We start from the raw sequence: 23,402 nt of genomic DNA on the forward strand, positions 1-23,402 counted from the left end.
CTTGAGTCCATATTTAATGGTTTAGGGGCTTTGATAAAATTCAAAGCGCGTCTCACAAAGTTTCCTCCGTCTTTCTAGACTATTATGGACCATAAGAAAAATGTTGCTCCGCAAGGGTAAAAAAATTCACACTTGTTTCATTTGTATTTATATAAAGAATTATTATTTCTCACTTCAAACTTCTTCAAAATTATAAATTGCAAATAAAATTCAGTAAGTTATTTATTTAAGAACCAATACACATTGTCTTAATTATGATATATTTATCGTAGCGAGATATTAATGTTTTATTCAACGAATTTGTTGAAAACATAGGACATATTTATCACGCATTTTTAGATGTTAACATTTAATATTAATATCCAATTTGATATTAATCTCGTTTGAGTAAAACCTCAAATTAACATGTTTCTTTTTTTTTTTAGAATAAAATTTACGTTTCAAGATAATCCGCATGGACAAGTATATTATACACTACACGTGTCCAATCTATTTTATCGAGAAAAGATATTTAGATTATAAGCTGACAAATCTATTATTAAAATGTTATCCGGGCTAAAAACATCTTGTCTACTAATTAATAGGCATTTATTCATTGATTGATCATTCTCTGATCCGTCTACTCCGTGTGCAAGATGAAGACGGGAAAAGAGAAAGGAAAGTGGACGCGCGTGTAAATCGATCATGTCCGAGACAAGCAGACGGGATAAGGATGGAGGGGGCGGAACGCGGCGTTAACAAGTGCAAGAGTGATTGAAACCCCGGCGTGTGGCCTCCCATAAATACCGGTGTTTCGTGAAATGCAAAAACACGCGCAACAATTCGTCGGGTGAGAGGGAAAGAGGGGAACGGGGAAGGGGGGGGGACACGTGCGTGCGAATCGATCGCTCGCGAGAGACAGACGGATGAGATAGGGACACAGAGGGATGGGACCCGGTGCTAAATTAAAGGGCGTCGCGGCGGACGCGAAGGCGGATGTGCCTCGAGAGTAAAACAGAACGGCGCGAGGGAGAAGGGGGAGGAGGGGTGGGTTTGCGATAGGTGGCTGGCTCCCTGCGTGAGGTAGGTGAGAGGAAGGGCGAGGGACGGCTGCGCGGATCAAAGCGCGTGGCTCTGTTCTCGGCTGACGGCGATAGAGATGGAAAGCGAGATTCGCGGTGAATTTCAATGTGTTGCGCGATTCGTGCTCGGAAAGCCATTTTCGGGGCCCGTGGAACGGGACGATGGGGGCAGAGGCGCAGGGATCGAGGTCGACGACGAGCTCGACGAGTTGGCGGAAATTCACGGAGCCAGTCGTTGTGCGAGTGCCTTTCATTCCTTGTTCCGTTTTAATTATTTTACTGTTAGAAAAAGGTGAAATTCATTTTATTTTTTGTAATAATTGTTTATGTGTATACACATATACATACAAGGAGAGAATTTTCTCTTAAAATTTACCCTCAAAATCTGGTAATTGTAGGATAATGTGTGACCTCGGGGAATTTTATCATATTTTTTAGTAAAATTTACTAAAAAATATAGTAAAATTTCTCGAGGTCACACATTATCTCTCCGTGTATATATATATATATATATATATATAAAAATTAATAAATTAAATACAGAGATAAAAATAGATATTAGCTGTCACCAAAGTAATGTGACAGTTACCAAAAATGTTAGTTTTTTTACACTTTGATTTATTTCAATTCATTTTTCTTATAATTAAGAATTCTGTGAACAAAACTTGTAACGAATCACTGTCAACGTTATGCAATTAAACGCATCTACTGCCACTGTTTTAATGTTTTAAACGTTTTAATAAATATTGATTAATATATATATTTTTTAAAGATAAATATGATAATACAATATTGATATGATTTTAGAATGTGTGCGAAAATGAAAATTCATAATATGCAAATTATATTTTTTGCGTCGCATACGTGTAATGAAATTTGGGAGGCGGGGGTTGACGGCGGGAATTTAACTAGATATATCCGTGCGCGCGGTGTTTAAATTTACTCCGGCATTTATTACGCGCATTAACATAGACGATGGTTGATGCGAGGTGGTAGTGAAGAGAACTGTGGCTGGAGGCATTGCGTACAACGGGGTGAGACGCGCGGCTAATAGCGGTATCTAATTACCGCGGCGTTGATGCCGATTAATTCAAGCGGGACGTACTCAACGGTATCGTTAAACCTTTCTTGTCGTCTTTCTTGAGTAAACATTTCTCTCTCCCCTTCCCCCGAATAAAATGTCAACCGTTTTGCAAGCTTAAGTGTATTTCATGTACTAATTAACTGTGTTAGGAATGATAGAATTGTACGAAAATTTTATTTGTTGCGTTAAAGTTTATTACGTGTACTAGATATTAATAAATCAGAGAAAATCGTATAAAATCCTTCGAAACGCAGTGTTGTTTTACGAAATTATTATCGTGATTTTTGAAATAAATTTTACGGGAAAATCCTCTCCGTGTACCAGAATTGTTTGTTTAACCGTAAATCTTCAGTGATAGTGGTGATGAGTGGAGAGGATCGTACGTCGACGATCGTTCTCCAAATCCGGAGAACGGTATATCGCGACTACGAAGCCGCTTTTGCGCGCGCACTAGACGCCGGCAGTTTCTTAAGGTATAGCTCGCTCGCGCGGCGCCGAATCACAGGCACGGTCCTCCCTTCCCCCCCCCCCCCCCCGCCTTTCCCCCTCGCCGTACGATTTACCATAAGAATGGTCCCCATTATCCCGTAGATCCGCGCCGGGAGATATTCCAAGTCGAGAATAGCCGGAGCCGGGTTAAGGGGCTGGTGACAGATGCTCTGTATGCAAATTCCCGCGAGCACCACCCGTGAAAACCCCATAACACGCCATCCTCCGGCCGATCCTACTCACCCACTCTCCCCGTTCCGCCGCGCCTCCCCTGCTCACCCACCTGCACCCTCCCTTTTACCGCTTCTTCACCGTCAACGTTTCCCCGGCGAAGTCAAGACGCTCTTACTCGTCGCGATAAAGACTTTTCTCTTCCACCCCGAGTGTCTTTTCCTCTTTCTCCTGGCCGCCCCCTTCCCCCCGTTCGAAGGATTCATCGGGAACAAAGAAAGGGAGAAGCGTATCGCGCGGGAAACGGGAAAGGCGTTAATTGAAAGGCGTCCGGGCCGGGGCAGGCCCAGGAACATCTTTCGTCGTCCTACGTGGCCAATTTCCTCGATCTCATCATCGGAGAGGGTGGAGATTCTTCTTCTTCTTTGCGTCGATTGACTTGACCGTCGGTACACTTTATGAGTATTGCGGTGTTAACGTCTATTCCCCAAGTCTAAAGCAGCGAGAGACGTACAATAATACGCGAAGGGAATTTTCTCTTAAAAATTACCCTGAAAATCGTGGTAATTGTGAGACAACGTAAACCTTGAAGAATTTTACCATACTTTTAACAAAATTTACTAAAATTTTAATAAAATTAGGCAAGGTAAATTTTGTTAGAAGTATAGTAAAATTTACACAATTTTGCCAAATTTTATTAAAATTTTAGTAAATTTTGTCAAAAGTATAGTAAAATTCTTCAAGGTTTACGTTGTCCTACAATTACTACGATTTTCAGGGTAATTTTTAAGAGCAAATTCTCTCCGTGTATAACAAGAGTAATTTTAACATTTGGTTAGTTTGATATTCAAATATAAGGTCGGATTTAACGCAATATATCTGCGCAGAGAAAACCATCGCAGATAACATTTTCTACAAAAGTTTTATATATAAAAAGATCTATTTTCAATAAGTAACAAAAAATATTTTAATGTTATGGAGGAATCAAAATATATCTTTACGACGACCAACAGTTGTATCAAAGTACGTTTTCTCTTAAGACATTGAGATCTTCTTGCGATACATCCGATTATCTTGCAAGTCGCTACACTGCTGAAAATGATAAATAGCTTTACCTATTCACGCGTTTAAACTAATCAAGCGTGGCGACAAGTAATTGTTACGGCTGCGGCGGACGGCTGCGTCGACGATGATAACAACGACAGGTGCGATTAACGAGCGTTTGACGTGAGTTTGGGGCTAAACCGACCGCTAATTAAATTAATTTCAAGATACGTCCCGCGTCTCTCCGCTCACCTCCTATACTTAAACCTCCCCGCACTCGTATGATACGCGATAGGAAAGCGCGGTGAACGGGAGAATTAATGGCTGAAGAACTGGATTTCCCATCTTAGATCGCCGATCGATGATTGATCGACGACGTAATGACGTATATCCGCGTTTAAGTGGCAGATATTATCGCCGATCCAAGTATTATAATGCTAGTTCACTTGTAAAAATTAATTTTTTACCGCAATAAACTTATAAGTACTACTTTTAAATATATACTTGGATAAAAGCAATAGAGATTTTATTTTATTTATTTAAACAATAAAATTTTATTCTGAATCTTATTTTGAACAACAGACCCAGTATATGATTTTTTTACAATCTCAACGTTGCATTTTTGAAATGAGCTTAGATAAAAGCAAAATCAATTATTTTAGTAAGAAAAAAATAAAAAGGTTGAGATAAGTTGCTTAGATATAAAGTTATTTAATAAGAGAAGACTTGTATATTTTTACATTATTATGTTTATTTGCAAAAGACACAGGCAGCTAGGCGTAACATAAATTCGTGTACAAGCAAGGTGCGATGACTCGTGTCACTATTATGAATTGCACGTGTCGCGCGTGGCGACGTTGAAACACAAACAATCGGCGTTGTATTCGTCAGCCTGCAACATTCAACCCGCTGCATTCCGTGCACGTAGGCGCGCTTCCAAGTAAAAAGAGGGTTGTTGCGCATACCCGATCCGTTTCGAAAACACCGTGTCGCGCTTCTTCGCCGTCACTTCGCCCGACTGCGTTTTGTTCAAAAAGCCCGACTCGTCTGCATGTTAAGGTACGATTGTCTGAGAAGAAGATGACTGGTACAGGCGTAGGCGAAAAGGGACGCAGGGGGGTTGAGTCGTGAAAGCCGGCGAGAAAGGATGGCTGCAAAATGGTCTCTCGACTTAATACAATGAGGAAAGGAGGGAGAGAGAAAGAGAGAGAGAGAGAGACAGAGAATAGTGTCGGGGATGAAATTTCATCGCGGGAATTCAATTAAAAGTAATATACCAGTGAAGTGGGGGGAGGGGGGAAAGGGCGTGGAGGGGTGGCTCTCGAGGAGGGGAAAAAAGGCAGTCACGCTGATGGATAGATAAGCAAATGCGCAAATGGACGGTTGGATTTATCATCGACGTTTTAACGTTTAACCGACGATAATCAACTGGCCGCGTTAAGCGGCGGAATGACGCGTCGAGCGGAGCGTGCTTTTAACGTTTTTATCAAGTGGCAATGAATCTACGCTTCGAATCGAGCATTGATCCCCATGAAGAGATTTACGGATTGCAAATACGTTATTCTACTGTAACGCTGCTGTGTGCAATTACTCGTAATAACTTTCGGTATTGATTTATGACCAATTATGTATCAATTCTAAATCCAATTTTCCCATTCTTTAGCTTTCTCTCTTTCAAATTCGAACTTTTATTAGCGAACTGTTAGGAATATTTAGGCGAATGTTATTTTGTTATTTGTTAAAACATCGACACCTATCGATAGTATTTTGAATTAATTGCACGATAAAATTTTGTGCCAAGCCTCTCCTCCCCCCCCCCCCCTCGCCACACTATTTGGCGAAACCGCGCGATCGTCCCCGTTTGCCAAATTGAACATCGGCCAGAAAGTTTTCGCGACTCCTTATTGTTTCGGTGGCAATTAAGCGGTGTCGCAAGGCGAGGGACGAAGGTCGAGGAGGCTCTCGTACGGGTTTAGAGAAGAGGGCGAGTCATCGTAAATTCTCGCTCCGTGAACCGGCGGAAAATTCGATCGGAATGGTTTGAATTCCTGTCCCGCGAGAGACGAACGGTCGGCGCGATTCCGGAATACTGATGCGTCACGCCATCGAGTACCGAGGGGGCGAAAGTCGCCTTGTTTTCTTTATTCCCTCGCTCTCGCTTTCCGTAACCTTGGCTCACATCATCCCGGCCGAATCCTGCCATAGCGAATATCCCAGGAAAGCAATAGGGAAGCAAACGGCAAGGCGACAAACCTAACTTTTCCATCGGCCTTTCACTCTAAAGAGAGAAACACAGTTTATTCTTTAATTCATTGTTAACATATACACCCCAGTCAGAAATGCAAGTTGAATCGACGTCGAATCGACGTTGATTAGACGTCGATGGCGTCTAATCAACGTCTAATCAACGTCGATTCGACTTGCCATTTTTGCTTGGGACGGAAAGAATTTTTTCTTAAAAATTACTCTGAAAATCATGGTAATTGTGGGACAACGTAAACCTTGAAGAATTTTACTATACTTTTGACAAAATTTACTAAAACTTTGCCTAATTTTATTAAAATTTTGTTAAAAGTATGGTAAAATTCTTCAAGGTTTACATTGTCTCATAATTACCACGATTTTCAGGATAATTTTTAAGAGAAAATTCTCTCCGTGTAGGAATTAATATAAAGTGCGATGGGAAATGACGTTTACGAAGTTTTGAGAGCAGCAACTGTTCCAACGCTGCTGCTCTCGGTAACATTCCAACGTGAAATTACGGTCGACGTTATTTATTCGTGTTATTCGTACGCGACGATAAATCAACAATTTCAAAGGACTGAGTTTTCTCTTTGCGATCGTGACGAGGAAAAAAAAATGGAACGCGGGGCCGGGGAACCCGGAATAACCTACCGCAGTTTCGGGCACGAATTTACGAGACAACGCGACGATGTTCCTTCGAGGAGGCCCTCGGGATTCGCGCGCGAACCCGGGGCCCTTTTGCCGGGGCCCGCCGCCGATATCGAACAACTTGTATAATTGGCGGCGTTTGCATTTTTATCGAGGAATTCCATTTACGGGACGTACAATAAAAACGGCGCGTAAATAAGCGCCGCTAGCGAGCCCGGCGACTAATGATTGCGGTCCTTTCACCCGAGAGACGAGAGGCGCATCGCCGTGCGATGAAGAGAGGTGAAAAAAAAAAGGGAGAAAAAACGCATGATCCCCCGCAAACGAGAGGCGATCTCTCGAATCTCGCTCGGGAACAACGTAAGGATTGCAGTCGCGCGATAAATTCGCCCTCCGGAGAAACGATTCGCGGCTGTGAGTCTTATTTCGGCATGTAAAAGAGAGGCGGTTGAGGGAATCGTTCGTTCAAATTCCGCCGTGACATTCGATTTTCATATAATATCGAAGTAACGGCCGCCGGGAAAAGAGATTCCCTCTTCTCAAAAAAATCTCGCGATATATAACGTGGATAAAATCGAATGTCGACCGGGAATTTTTTTAAACTCACAATTTTCCAGATTAACGTCGAGATGTTTGCTCTCCGCTGCCGTTTGACTCAAGGTAAAGTAAGCCGTGATAAATAAAAGGTACACGGAAAGAATTTTCTCTTAAAAATTACCCTGAAAATCGTGGTAATTGTGGGACAACGTAAACCTTGAAGAATTTTACTATACTTTTGACAAAATTTACTGATTTTAATAAAATTTGGCAAAATTATGTAAATTTTACTATACTTCTAACAAAATTTACTAAAACTTTGCTCAATTTTATTAAAATTTTAGCAAATTTTGTTAAAAGTATGGTAAAATTCTTCAAGGCTTACGTTGTCTCACAATTACCACGATTTTCAGGGTAATTTTTAAGAGAACACTCTCTCCGTGTAGTGAGCGACGAGCGATAAACCCTCCACCCCCCCGGCGAACATGGAGAACGTCCCGCAATTTTCGACGGAAATACCGGGGGGGCTGAGTACCGGAAGTCGACGCGTTTTCTCGTTTGTCACGCTCCCAGCCTTATCCACCCGGGGACCGCGATCCTTGGAGTAGTATTTCGTGAGGTGACGGCGCAGATCCTCGCGGTGATGCGCGTTGAGAATGCGGTGTTCAATTTGAGGGGTTAAAAATGCGTGTCGTTAAGGGGACGCGTGATTATGGGACTCCTCCTGACGAGAGAGACGCGGAGAAATGATGGCCGTCGTACCTTGCTCCTTAACGAGAACGCGCGCGCGCGCGCGCGCGAGGTCCGAGTCCGCGGGGTGCACGTAATCTTCAATATACACACAGACAAATCCGTGCTGATGAATCGTGCGTATTCACACCCCTCGTCCCCTTAACCCTTTCTTCCCAGGTTCCTTCCTTCCTTCGCTGCGTGCCGTCCATAGAAACGCGCTCTCACCGCGTCAGCGCGTGAGAGACCCTTTGCCTTTCGTCGTCGCTGTTGAAGCTTTCAACTCTATCGGACGAAATTGCTTCCCCGCCGAGAAAAGATGCGCCTCCGTCATCCATCGAAATTGGATTATTAATGAAAATCAATACGCTCCGCATTGGTAGTTTTTATTATCCTTCCTCAAGCAAATGCCGTCGCTTTGTCACAATTCTCCAAATCGATTACATAGTTTATTAGAGGGGAACAATGCACGGAGAGAATTTTCTCTTAAAATTTACCCTGAAAATCTGACAATTGTGGGATAATGTGTGACCTCGAGGAATTTTATTATACTGTTTAGTAAAATTTACTAAAAGTATAATAAATTTTACCAAAAAGTATAATAAAACTCCTCGATGTCATACATTATCCCACAATTACCAGATTTTGGGGGTAAATTTTAAAAGAAAATTCTCTCTATGTACTAGGAATTATAATATTGTATTACGTGAGGCGGAAAACTTGAGTAATTTTAGTATATTAATTAAAATTTCTTGTTGAAAAGAAAAACGTCTGATAAATTCTATTCCATTTGTGAAAATTTACTATTGAGAAGTGCTCACGAGTATAAAAAAAAGTTCGAATGTACACAACGAAAGAGCGAGAGAGTCCGAGCAATAAGAATACCTGTACATATCCTCACAATATCAAACACCTGCGAGTGATGAACGTCGTATTATTTTATCTAATGCGCATGACAGTAAGATTATATACGATAATGACAGACTGCTGTTAATCTTATATTTTATGTCGTCGCACAAACGACACGCGGTACCATACGCGTTAAGCTAAGATTGTTTAAGCCTTACCGTTTAAAGCCTTTATCCGGGACGTCCGCATTTCGCGTTTATAATTTACGCGGAATATCCGACGTGTAAACTGCGTTCCGGCACGACGGATGAATCCCTTCCTAATCCCGCGTGTCCTTTGTCAGGTCTTGAGAGAGAGAGGGCCATTTATACTCCGGCGAATATAAAGTCTTTGTCGTTGTTAATTGCCTGGCTCGTTAATGACCAACCGAGCGATTACGATGGCATAAGCGGCGATTAATACGTTCCGTAGAGGAGGACGAGGAGGATGCGCAGATGCATCAATCGTGTTACAAAGCCGTAACTCAATTTTTATCTTCCCGAGAGGGAAGGTCGCGCGGCCCCATTTTTATCATTGCAACGCTGTTTACCATCAAGGATCCGATACGCGTTATTTTCTGGATGTCTTGCGCGCGGAATCGGGGGAACCGTTGTGCGGAACATTCGCATACGGGAATTTACGGCAGGGAGGCCGGGAACGCCGCGAGATCCATTAGAACGCGTGTGTGCGCGGTGTCGCTCGTTGATGGGGTTTTTTTTTTTTTAGGGGTCGGCGGTGTAATATGTTTATATAAAATTTGCATTACAATGTAGGAGTGACGCGTGAATTTTACACGAATTTGCTTTATCGAGTTTTTGCCGACAAAAATTGATTGGCTTAAACACGTACTTCAAAATAGTTTGTATTTATTTTGTTTACGTGTTACTTTTGCAATATTATAAATTTATTTCGTACAAGAATGTATTATAAATAACGAATATAATAGAATATGTGTGCTTATATATACATACATGTATGCTCATTTATTAATAAATTGCTAATTGATATTTACTTTATAAAAATAAAGTTTTAAAGATTTTTTCTGTACGAATATATTTTATATGCAGCCACGAAACTGTCTGGAATATTAAGAGTTTATTTTATGTTATAATTCATCAAATATTATAATACAATAATACAAATGTTATAAAATCATTCTCTCAGAAAAATCACGTGATTAGAGATTTATTAAATTAAATTGAGAATAAAAAAAAACGTATCTTTCACGGGAATTAGGTTTGATCAACCACTCCGGAATAAAGCATTCGCAGGGATCCACGTACAAAGGTATACGAAACGTATAGTATCCTATTCCCACGTAAACGGCAGCGCGTTGCACACGGTCGTACGCAGAGTTGCTGTGCTCGCAGGGGCAACGCGGGTCGCAGTTGCTGTGGGCGACCCCCCTCGACAAAAGCATACGCTCTCTCCATCAGGGCAAATAGAATTTGCGGTCGTTCCCATACCCGCGTTCGATCCCGCCTGCAAAATCGTCGTCGTCGCCGTCGCCGTGTGCGCGCGTCCTCGACGGAGATCGTCGGGAAGGGAAACGGAGAAGAGAAACGCAGCTAAGCGTCGTCGCTGAGTGAAATCTCTGAGAAAGAGAAGGAACGGACCGACTGAACGAGAGAACTGGGAGGGGGAGGGGGGAGGAAGGGCTTGCGGCAGGTGCCACCCTCGCTTTTACGACCGGTCGCCAAAGGGCAGTATACCGGATGTCGTTTACATGGGAATCGCTCATCGGGGAGGAACTCTCCGCCAGATAAACTCTAGATTTGCGCGGGTGGAGCGCGCGGAAATTTATGCAAAATTCCACGATCCATCTCGTCTCGTCTTGCGTTCCCCCGTTACCCCCGTTGCCCCCTCCTCTCTACCATCCGATTTTCGGTCCCCGGCTAGTCACTAGCAGACCAATCGGCTTTTTCACGGTGCTTTCATTGACCTGTGCAATCAGATTGGACTTTAATGGATATTCGTCACGAGATTTGGCACGCAAAGTTCCATTTAGAGATTGAGTTTCTTTTTTTTATTTAACAGAATTGATCAATGCGGAGACGATATTGTAAATTTTTTACGATAAAGGTCAATATTGTTAGAAATAGCTTGGTTCATTATTTTAATTTATATTTTAATTCAAATAATAAAACAATTATAATTATTACACTGTAAAAAACAAGTGTGTTAAAACAACATATTTTCAGCGTGTTAAAATGTGTCTCTACTTTTAACACATAAAATTGGCATGTCAAATTGAAGAACGTGTTAAAAGAATTTGTTTTCGGTAATAGAAGTGTATTCTAACGATTCTAACCAGACATGTGGTCTAGTTCTTTTTAGCTGCACTGTTTAGGTAAGTTAAAAATGAGAAAAAATAGACTTGTCTTACTTTAACTTATTGCACCAGTAGTAGTGCAACTAAAAAGAACAGGCCAATTATTTCATAGATGTGTCAATTTAACATACCAATTTTATGTGTTAAAGATGGAAAAGCATGTTTTACACACACTTCTTTCTACTATTTATAAAGCGAACGACTCGTTCCACTTGGGATTTTAACCTCAAAAGGTTAAAATAGGATGACATCATTTGCACATAGATAGTTTTAATTGATTTAATCCAGTTTTTCCAACATCATATATTATTCAATGAATATATTTAATGGAGTAATAGCAAATGACATTTATGATCAGAGATCTTAATTTAAGTACGATCTTAATTGTGCCAAAGACATTTCATCTTCGTCTACTTTTCACGAGGGATTTTTTTTTTTTTTTGAAGAACGTCAAGAAATTTTTTCATAGCTTTTCTTATTTGAACCGGCGTCGTGTCTCAGGAAGACATGGCAGTCTTCGTCGTTGCTAGAACAAGGGATGATACGACAGGGGAGCTCATCAGGCGAGCGTGTATCCGCGGCGAATACTAATGCGGCGAGTTTCTAGGGAGGCGCCCCCGCAAACGCCTGTACTGATATCCATAAGCCAAACTACCCTCTTAGCCTTTGTCCAATAGCCGTTATACCGCGGTAACGTCTGTCCTGAATAATGGAGAAAACGGTTCAATTCGCTTCATTTGCTACCAAAGCACGCGAGTTTAATGAGAAGGCTGCGGGTTACCGTTGTTTGAAAATAAAATAGAAAATGTATCGTTTCGCAAAACCGCGCGATTCGAAAAGGATGCTCACGTGGACGAGGGAGGAAACGTACGTTTTTATCTCGCGGGACGAATTACGAGATCGTCCTCGTTCGCGACGCTGCTTCGCGATGGATTCTATCGTGCGACGAAATCGATTCGCATACCCGTGTTTCTACGCGATTTGTCATTCTTCGAGAACCCGCTCCGTTATTCCGAAATAACGGATGCGCGACGATCCGTCTCAGGATTACGTCGTTACCCCCGCGACGCGTCCGTTTCCATTTGACATTGATGTATGCGCCTATAGCTAATCTGAAAAAAGCGCGCCGTATGTCGTGCTGCGAGCCCGACTGCTTTACGACTGGACCGGTTCGGTGTACTTTTGTCAAGTGCAGTACACATATGTAACAGGATCCGTTGCGTCATCGTCAAGCAGAAGTTCATAAAGCAAACACATGCCTTCGATGGATCGCGTCTTGAACATATGACGATTGAGAGGATAAAAGTATTATTATAATTCCATACATCAATGTCAATACGCCAAATGCGTCTCTCTCTCTCTCTCTCTCTCTCCTTTTCGATGAAATCGTAGCTTCGTATAGGATGGGTCAACAGATTTTCCACTTCCCTTTCTCAACATCTCGATATAAGGCGTAAGAGCACGCGATAAAATACGAAATAATCCATATTCGAGATAGCATCTCGTATCTCGTACCTCGTGTCTTCGTACGAATGATCGATGGCTCTCATTTAAATATCTACCTGTGTTTAAGGGAATCGCCTTTTTTTTTTTCCTTCCACCGCGCGTTGAGGATACCTCTCGAGGTCCAGGCGCCGCCGGCTTGGTGAGAATTTCGTCCGCCACTTTTCTTTCTCCTCCGCGACTTTACGATCTCTCTGATCTCGCAATTGACATTTACATGGACCGAGATTCCACGCGGGGGTGGCGACAGGTGCGGACGGTCACGGGCCTCCGCAAGGAAGGGGGGACAACGGTGAGGGGGAGAGGGGGGAGAACGGCAGCGTGGCCGCGCGAGTGCGGCCACGTGCTCAGCAGTCGAACACTCGCGAGCGGCGCCGAGCGCGACCGAGCTCGGCGATTTCGTGCGCGGACCCACCGTCGGAATGCCTCGCGCCCAGTCGTGGGCGCGTGCCACGTACCGTCGCGTCGACGTAAACTCTCGGCGCCGCGTCCTCCACCTTTCCGCGCCGCGTCTTCCGCGCGACTAAGTTCAAATGTCACTCCACCGGCGAGCAGTGAGCTTGTGCTAAATCATTGAGTCCCCTGTGAACTTTTGCGAAGGTGCGACGTTTGCCACTACTTTCGCGCTACTTTCGTGGGGGTAAATGTGATGAAGTTCGCGTGCGTCGACGAAAGTGCATGACGGAAGTCGATGATTTGGCGGAACTGCATGGAGTGAAAGGTAACCTAATTGTATAGCTATCGGCATATCGCGCGGTTAACCCTCCCTCACTTCCGCGTGCGTTAATCAACTCGACATGCCTTTCTTCGTTAACAACTTATTTAGCCCGTTTGATTTGTTTTAGATTTGTAATGTACCACCAAACATTTTTTTTTTTTAATTTATGAAATTCATTAAGTACTGTTCTAAATAATTACAATTGTTTTTTGTTTTAAAAATATGGATTTCTAACTTTTCAAAATAAATTTTATATAATTGCATATAATTGTAATTTCCGTTTTGTCGTGTTTAGGAATTTGATTCGCGTTGGTCTCGTATTGTTTTACTTGTGTCGATTGTCTCTCGCACAACGGTGCATATAATTCAAGCATATGAATTATTCAAAGACAATCCGCGCGATGTATGCCGCGCGGATATTGAAAAGGGTTACGAAATCCGTTATTTGCGCTGCGGTGGAGAGACTCGCTTAGATCGCTCGCCCAGCAAGGAGGGAAAGCGAAGCAACTCGGAGAGAAAATCCGTCGGGTGCGGCCTTTCGAGAGACGCAAGCTCTCTCTGCCAATTAGCAGTTGGTGCTCTTTTTGCTACATCCCTTTGGATGTAACCGGAGTGCATCTGCTCGAGGAAACGCGCTCGCGATACCTCGCGATTACGCCCTTTTGAGCGCGTCGCGAGTTTTAATTAGGCTCGCATCTCCACTTTCGCCGCGGCGAGGTAGTGACGTCGTTACGACGGGGATTCTCACGGATCGGACGAAAATCTTTGTCCGCCGATTAATTTGCTTGTCGGAAAAGCAACAGGCACTTTAATTACATCCGCAAACACGTAAACTGACGCAACACGGTTTCGAAATAATCGAGCGTTCTGATGGTTCTACGATCGTAATTTCGAAATTCAAGAAAGATGAAGAAAGCATTTTTTACCGTTTCACATTTTTTTCCCCGATTTTTTCCCTCCTTTAGTTTCTAACAAGTTTAAAGTTGATCGAACAAGATAAATTTATTCCCAATGAAAGTTTGCAAGTATTTTACATTAAATTTTTCGCAATTTGCGCCATAACTCTTGTTCTCGTGCTACTCTCATCACTAAAACTCTTGTTCAAACTAGTAGCAACTTAAAGTAGCGATAAAAGTGATCGCACGGGTGAAAAAAGAAAAGCGTTCGGTGCATGCCGAGAAGCGGCGAGATCCAGATTAATAGGGGTTCCCCGAGGGAACGACGGTGGCGGTTTCTGCCGAACTGCCAGTGATAAGAACTTTTACCAGGGAAAAATCGCCGTTCCGCCAGTAGCGGCCGTCTCGAATTTCGACTATTTGTCCCCGAAAGACAAGATCCTAATGGGAAAGTAATCCCTTTCGGGTAAGCAGCGGGAAGAGATAAAGGCACCCGGGTCCAGAGAGGAGGAGATTCGAGGAGATCTCCAGAATCGCATGTCCGTGGCGAGTCTGGATGAGGCTCCTCCAGATGAGGTCGCTGATAAGGATCCCTCTTTTCGGGAGCTGGACTGGAATTTGTCTTCCATGGACACGCCGAGCGGCGTGTCCTCGAGTGTCCCCGTGAACCGTGACTGCCGTGAAAGTCGTAGCGGCGGCAAAACATCCGTCGCTACGCGGAGAATGTCACGCGGTTAATCGTAGATCGACGGACTCTGACATTGTCTGATTCCCCGACGGATTCCGAGCGTTGAGAATCAGCTGGGAATGGGATGGGAACTGTCGTCTCTGTGTAAAATTGTGACGTGACGAATCCACGTCGTCGATCGTACTCGACGTTTTACTAAAGTCCGTTAAAATTGTACTCAATATTGGTAACAAAAAAAAAAGTACGTAAAATAATTTATTTTAACAATAAGTGTGAGATATGCAAAGAAAATTGTTAGTGGATCATCGAAGAGAAACTCGCAGATGATGAAGATCTTGAGAAACTTTCCTTCTCTTAGTTTATTCACTTTAATACTTCAATGGCCGCACGAGATTGTCCAGTTTCACAACGCAGCGGTCGTGGAACTTCCTCAAACCATGTCCCATGCATTATCGACCGAAAGGGTAGCGACCGGAAGGGTTACCGCGGGACGAGATAATGAGCGCCTTAACTTTTAAGCTATCTCGTTCACTGAAAATTAGTGGCGGATTATCCCCGATAAACCGGCAGGCGCGAACCCGATGCGAACTTTCCCGTGGCGGCGCGAGAGGCCAGTCCCGGTTGACGACTTCGTAACCTGGAGATTCGTCAATGTCAGACCCCATTAGCTGCAGCCCTTCGTCTGCTGTCGGGTCGCTAATTCCCTCAACGGCGAATACACTTCGCCAAGCGAGATACGCAACGCCGCGTGTCGCTTCGGATCACCTTTCGGCTTTATTAGGATCTCTGATGTGGTGGATTTCTGCAGAGATGCTCTTAACTCCGGTAAGGCCGCGAAAGTAAACTTGGAACGCAAAAGCATACAAGATTTAGCGTATATCGATTTGTTGTAGAATTTGTAATCTAAAATTTAGTGAAATTTGTATTCCACAAATACGGGAGAAAGTAAAAAATCTTTCTCTCTTTCTTTCATATTTTTATTTAGAAAAATGAGGCAAGTGAAATATATTTTATTGATCAAATTAATATGAGATATTTCTCGGCACGCAGTTTATATAGAATTAAAAAATACATTTATATATTTTCATATTATATATATTTAATAGTTGATATAGAAATCAAAATATTTTCTTATTTTTTTGTGTTATTTATATATCGGTTTAATATTCCGCTTATTATTGTATTTCATTGATTTCGATATCGTGTCTAAATTAATTTTGTCACATGATTAGGAAAATGGATGTACGAGGCACTTCTAAAAATATAACTAAATCTTTGTTCATGTTCCAAATAAAATTACGTTCGATGTAAGCACACGTGGTGTTAATCGTTTCGTCTACTCGCACAGAATATCGATGCAAATCGAAACCAAAAATAGTCTTCTAACCAAGAAACCGTGTCAGCTTCTGATTCTCTGTTTGGCCAAACATATTCCCGACGAAATGGCTTTGTCGAGTTCTCTCGATTGCTTTCACAAAGCAAACTCGTTTTGTAACGCCGCTGGGCTATTAGTCATTGTTGTCGTGTGAAAAAAAAATTATAGGAGAACGAAGATGTGACTTATATTTTGACTATGTCTCGCTGTGTAATTCTTAAAAATACGAGAGTGACGGCGGAGGTTTCTCCGAAAATTACTAATGCACGGTGGTACTATATATAGTGCGTATCTGTTTCGAAGGGGTCAATAAACACTGCACGGACCGCCCCACGCTTTCGAACTTTGACTCACGGTTTATGTCTCGTCACGACGCGTGCCGGCAACCATCGCTCGCGGGAGATAAAGGATTATTTAACGCCCCCGCGCGCACGGAGAGGCGCGGCTTAGATTTTAACTGTTCTTATTACCGGTGCGTGCGATAACACCGGCGCTTAGAATATTACGCAGATTTCGTTACGTATACTTCGTTGACGAGCGTGCGTCATGCCGCGAAACTGATTGTGAGGGGACATCGTTTCGATCTATTTACGCGCGCCAACGAAGTCCTTTCTTTACCACGCTTCTAAAACAGTTGCGGTTTCACGGAAATTTATAGCCGGATGTTAGTTATATGTTCGTCGTTCTATAGGGTCAAACGAGTTACTCACAGACGATTTTCATTTTGACACGTTTATTGCTGACTTAATTTATGCAGAAGGAGAAGGTACGTTAAAAAGATGTATGTAACATATATGAGTAGATGTATGAAATTTATAAAAATTAAGAACAAAAGAGTATTAAAACATAAGAAAAATAAGAGATATTAAAGGATAACGCCACTCTAGAGGTCGGAAAAAAGGTGATTTTTGGGAATTTAAAAAAAACATACAAGATATATAAAGTCAGGAACAAAAATGCTTTATTGTACATATTTTCAGAAAGGTTTGTGAATTTTTTCAAACAATTTGGCGGCTGTAGGTGCTAGCAAGCAACACCTTTTTTTCAGAGGGCTGCATGATCGGAAAGGTTTCTTATTAACAGATGATCTTAGAACAAAAACCGAAAATTTTCTGAAATTATATACCAAAATCTAGGAAACATCGTACGGAAATTAAAAAATATTGATAATTGTTGATTTAGTGAACATTTAATAAAAAGTATCTTAAAATGACAAAAAAATTGTTAGTAAAAAAAGAAATCGTTAATTAATCAAAAAGCCCGTACGATGTTCCCTGTTATTTGTATGTTATTTGGAAGCTCTGCACAAAATTTCAAGGCGATCAAAAGTTGAAAACTTTTTGAGTTATGTTTCCCGTTAGTTTAAAAAGAAATGGATTCGAGAAAAACGCGTTTAAAGTTTTGGTTGCCATTTAGCATAAGAAATTTGTTGTATACCTTTAATCAGCGATGCCCGCACCGTACAATTGGCCTTCTATATTAATATTCTCTTCATCCTCTTCCTTCCGATTTGATCTGAGACTCAATCTGGCCTTTTTTGCAGCTTCGCTCGTCGATCGCTTCGAAAACTGTATGCGTCGGCTTCAATCGCAGAAATTGTAGCCATTTTTTCCGATAGTCATATCCAAGGCTTTCATGACTTGCATTATACTTGATAATCCGTCGTTGTATGTACAAACAGCCATATTTGCGGCAATATCAAGTATATTTCTGCCACTGGACACGACTTTCTTTACAGACTCTTATTGCTGTGATGCGTGAAACCGCCGATACAGCGCGTCAGTAAATCGTCGCTGGTAAGCTCTTCATACACAGGTTTCACAGCTGAGAAGACTATTTCCGACATCGGAGATTTGTGCACATATTCATCCAATGTGCCGGTAGCCTTCGCCTTTTACCAAGAACACCAGGAGTCCTCACCAGGTGGTCACTTGTCATGCTGCGGATTTTCAACGGTTGATATTTTATGATGCAACGTTGCCCAGATAGCTTCTTGCATTTTTTTTCAATGGCTTTATGGTGCCAACGGATGGATAAATCGTAATAAATACTCAACTCATCGATGAGTTTTCCCGTAAATTTATCTCTTTCTCCAAGACCTTTGTTTTTTTTTTTTTTTTTTAATTTCGTAGTCTCGTACCCGTATGTGTTTTTGCACGTGATCAATGCATTCCTTTTTCCCTACGTCGACATCATCGTACAGCTTTGCATCCAAAATACTTTAAAGGTCTTAAAGTCCCCATCACCGATGTAATGTTGGTACTTTATATTATATATAAAGTTGTTGAGCGTCGAAACATTTTAACCATCGCGTCGAGCTCCATTTTATCAGCAGATCCCTCGTGATTTACTTGGCACTCTTCATCGTGCTGCTCTTACCATTCGCTATATTTTACGGTGTCAATTTTTTTTTTAAACTCGCAGGACTTGCAGTACTTTAATTTAATAATTATATCGATTACTTTACCAGAGAACCAAGCAGAGAACCATCTGCGAAGAGTCGACACTCCGAATGAAGATGTGAAGCCACATTTTCTCCACGATCTATCGCTCAAAACCGTTAGATGACTTGTGTTATTTTTTTCCTCTGATTTCATCTTTTCTGTTTCCACTGCATTTCTCATGTTATTTATGACTACAGCAGTAGTTGCAGCACTGATCGTCTGCACAACTTTATCATAAAATGAGTGGAAAATCGGAGGAGAAAACTCCATGAAAGCACAAAATTTTTTGATGTCATTGAGACCAATACCTCGCATGGCGAGAATAATTCGGCGATCTCATACGCTTTATCTATCAATGGGCTATTAGGAATAGTTGTTTCGGCACAATTTCTACACGAAACAATGATTATAAAGCCTAAACCACGTTTGTTACTCTCAGTGAATTTTATTACACGTTTTACATTTGACTACTTGAGAAATAGCAGGGAAAACAGCAGCAAAGTTCAATATTCTGTAGCCAAATACTGGGTCCACATCAATATCTTTAGGAGATTTAACTTTTCTTAAAAACATACTAACGTTTTTTTGTGGCGACTGCAATTTAAATCTGTTCAACGGTCTTTTCCGTGAACAGATATCTTTTTTCTTTAAATATCTAGAAGTTTCTCTTCTACCCTTTTTAGATTTACAATCTGCTTTAGCACTCATTTTGTATGTTGTGTTTAATCAAGAAATTATTTATTATTATTTAAACAACAATCAAAATACACCAGAACTATTTCAGAAAAAAAAACACGTGGTACACAACAAACTGATAGCTAACTACACTACTACTAAACTACATATATATACTACTAACGCCATCTATTCATACATGAAAGACTTAAAATATAAGGTAACATACATAGGTGACTTACTTGTATCGATAATACATTGTAATAGCTTACTATCGCACGCGTTCACACGAGTCGCATAATAAGCACACCTGTAGCGCGCTGCGAGTGGTTACACTCCAATTCGAAAAAAATCGTGCTCCCGATTTTTCCCCTACGTAAAACTTTTTCCCATATTTTTCACATAATAAAGCATCGTTTAAGCAAAAAATTGATTTTTTTCAAAATTCTAGAGTGGCGTTACCCCTTAATACCACAATAAACAAATTATTTAATTTCTTAATCATTAATCATTTTTAGTTAATCCTACAAATTAGACATGGCAAGTAAAATGTCATCAATGTTACGTCATAAAGTGTGTGTGTACATATTCAAATAAAATATTTTACATGCATGTTGTATTTTATACGATATCTGTGAAAATTAAAAGTATGTATTTCGTCAACGGCCATATCACGTTGGAGATACCAGTTCTCGTCCGATCACTGAAGTCAAGCAACGTTGAGCATGGTTAGTACTTGGATGGGTGACCGCTTGGGAACACCATGTGCCGTTGATGTTATTTTTGCTAGTTTAAACTGTACTAGCAATTGAAATTAATTTTTTTTTACAAAAATGTACAATGAAAAAGTATACTTTTATTTAAAAATATTTTAATATAATTAAAAAATTTCCATATTTTATCAATATGTAACATAAAAGAGATTTAAATATATCAGTATAATTTAAATTTATATTATACATATATTTTCATTTTAATATTAACACAGTTGTAGTAATTTATCCAGTACACTTTTTAATATAATTCTATACGTACTCACATAGAATATTTTACATATATGTCATATTTTATAAGATATCTGTAAAAATTAAAAGTATGTATTTCGTCAACGGCCATATCACGTTGGAGATACCAGTTCTCGTCCGATCACTGAAGTCAAGCAACGTTGAGCATGGTTAGTACTTGGATGGGTGACCGCTTGGGAACACCATGTGCTGTTGATGTTTTTTTGCTAGTTTAAACTGTAGTAGCAATTACATTTTTTTTTTCAAAAATGTACGGTGAAGAAGTATACTTTTATTTAAAAATATTCCAATCTAATTAAAAAATTTCCATATTTTATCAATATGTGACATAAAAAAGATTTAAATATATCGGTATAATTTAAATTTATATTATATTTTTATTTTAATATTAAAGCAGTTGTAGTAATTTATACAATACACTTTTTAATATAATTCTATACAATACTCGCGTAGAATATTTAACATATATTTCATATTTCATACAATATCTGTAAAAATTAAAAGTATATATTTCGTCAACGGCCATATCACGTTGGAGATACCAGTTCTCGTCCGATCACTGAAGTCAAGCAACGTTGAGCATGGTTAGTACTTGGATGGGTGACCGCTTGGGAACACCATGTGCTGTTGATGTTTTTTTGCTAGTTTAAACTGTAGTAGCAATTAAAATTTTTTTTTTCAAAAATGTACGGTGAAGTATACTTTTATTTAAAAATATTCCAATCTAATTAAAAAATTTCCATATTTTATCAATATGTAACATAAAAAAGATTTAAATATATCAGTATAATTTAAATTTATATTATACATATATTTTTATTTTAATATTAAAGCAGTTGTAGTAATTTATACAATACACTTTTTAATATAATTCTATACAATACTCGCGTAGAATATTTAACATATATTTCATATTTCATACAATATCTGTAAAAATTAAAAGTATATATTTCGTCAACGGCCATATCACGTTGGAGATACCAGTTCTCGTCCGATCACTGAAGTCAAGCAACGTTGAGCATGGTTAGTACTTGGATGGGTGACCGCTTGGGAACACCATGTGCTGTTGATGTTTTTTTGCTAGTTTAAACTGTAGTAGCAATTAAAATTTTTTTTTTCAAAAATGTACGGTGAAGTATACTTTTATTTAAAAATATTCCAATCTAATTAAAAAATTTCCATATTTTATCAATATGTAACATAAAAAAGATTTAAATATATCAGTATAATTTAAATTTATATTATACATATATTTTTATTTTAATATTAAAGCAGTTGTAGTAATTTATACAATACACTTTTTAATATAATTCTATACAATACTCACATAAAATATTTTACATATATGTCATATTTCATAAGAGATCTGTAAAAATTAAAAGCATACATTTCGTCAACGGCCATATCACGTTGGAGATACCAGTTCTCGTCGAATATAAAACATATATTCCATCAAAAAATAAAATGGGAAAAATTAATGCGAAAGGAAATTATACAATGCAAAAAATGTCAACGTTTAGGACATACAGCAGCTAATTGTAATTTACCCTACAGGTGCGTCAAATGCGAGGAAAACCATGAACCGGGAAAATGCAGCAGTCCGCCACAACAAATAAACGAAAGGTCCAAACTATTCTGCGTTAACTGCAGAAATTATGGCCATCCAGCTTCATATAAAGGGTGCCCTAAAATAAGCGAAATAAGAAAAAGACTAGTAGCATCACAAGAAGTCAACAGACAATACACCAAGACAAACACCATTCAAGCAGAACCAAAACAAGAATATAAGCTTGCCACTCACAATCTTAGCTACGCTAAAGCTACCAAAAACTTACCAAGAACAATCGAAATTGAAAACACAAGCCTAGCCAGAACAAGCACAAGCGACACACACAAGAGGATATATAATCAAAATTTTGAACCCACAATAGAAATCATGATGAAGGAAATAATAAATAACCACCTAAATCTAAAGAAAATAGTGGAAGCAAACACGAATAAAATAAACACAATAGCATCATTACTTGAAAAACTTATACAAACGCAGGAATCCCATGGATAGACAAAAAGAAAGAAAAAACAAAATCACACTAAAAGATTTAAAAATCCTATCAATCAACGTAAACTCCATAGTCACAAACCAAAGAAGAGCATCACTACTAAATATAATGAACACGCAACAACCAGACATACTACTGCTAAATGAAACTAAGCTCAACAAACAACACGTACTACGATTCGAAAAGTATGACATTATCAGAAACGACAGGAACGAGCAACACATTGGAGGAGGCACAGCTATAGCAATAAAAAAAGAAATTAATTACACAAAAATAACACTACCTGAAAATAACGAAAATAAAATACTTGAAAACACTATCATCAAACTAGACACGAATAATGAAAAATCATTATACGTTATAGCAGTATACGCAAGAAGTGGATACCATAAAGAATTCATCCCGCAAATTAATAGATTATTCAGTCATCTGAAACTAAACGAAATGAACAACTTCTACATTATTGCAGGCGACCTAAACGCTAAGCACACAGTATGGAAAAATGCAAATAACAACGACACAGGAGAAATGTTTCAAAGATGGATAGAAACACACAACATACAATACAAACTGAAAATGCTAAGCACAAGATACCCTTCATACCCAAATGGAAACTCATATATAGACATTGTACTACTGGATACAAGATTAAAAGTACATAACATCAATAACGACCACGATCTAGAAAATATAATCTACGACAGCGATCACAATGCTGTAAAAATACAAATATCACTAGAGAAAGAGCACGAGATAATGAAAGAACACGAGACAAAAACAAAAAAATTCAA

The 23,402-nt window shown here is 39.9% G+C and overlaps 2 protein-coding genes and 4 non-coding genes across 6 annotated transcripts in view; all 6 read left to right on the plus strand.

Moving 5' to 3' along the window:
- LOC118645274 overlaps window positions 1-22,637 on the plus strand; it is a 32,606-nt gene extending 9,969 nt beyond the window's left edge. Inside the window, exon 3 of the mRNA XM_036286039.1 lies at window positions 22,106-22,637. Within this exon, the coding sequence (XP_036141932.1) occupies window positions 22,106-22,613 (508 nt within the window). The 3' untranslated portion in view covers window positions 22,614-22,637. The remainder of the gene's footprint in view (window positions 1-22,105) is intronic.
- The window catches only part of LOC105831232 (protein prickle), a 168,814-nt gene that overhangs the window by 72,219 nt on the left and 73,193 nt on the right, over window positions 1-23,402 (plus strand). The gene's annotated exons all lie outside the window — the stretch shown is intronic.
- LOC114253896 lies at window positions 20,185-20,303 on the plus strand. Its single transcript, XR_003625316.1, has one exon. It is a non-coding gene; the product is annotated as a 5S ribosomal RNA (ribosomal RNA).
- Window positions 20,631-20,749, plus strand: LOC118645438. Its single transcript, XR_004963131.1, has one exon. It is a non-coding gene; the product is annotated as a 5S ribosomal RNA (ribosomal RNA).
- On the plus strand, window positions 21,066-21,184 carry LOC118645439. The gene has a single exon (XR_004963132.1). It is a non-coding gene; the product is annotated as a 5S ribosomal RNA (ribosomal RNA).
- Window positions 21,505-21,623, plus strand: LOC118645441. The gene has a single exon (XR_004963134.1). It is a non-coding gene; the product is annotated as a 5S ribosomal RNA (ribosomal RNA).

The sequence above is a fragment of the Monomorium pharaonis genome, chromosome 4 (assembly GCF_013373865.1).
Source record: "Monomorium pharaonis isolate MP-MQ-018 chromosome 4, ASM1337386v2, whole genome shotgun sequence".
NCBI classification, from domain to species: Eukaryota; Metazoa; Arthropoda; class Insecta; order Hymenoptera; family Formicidae; genus Monomorium; species Monomorium pharaonis.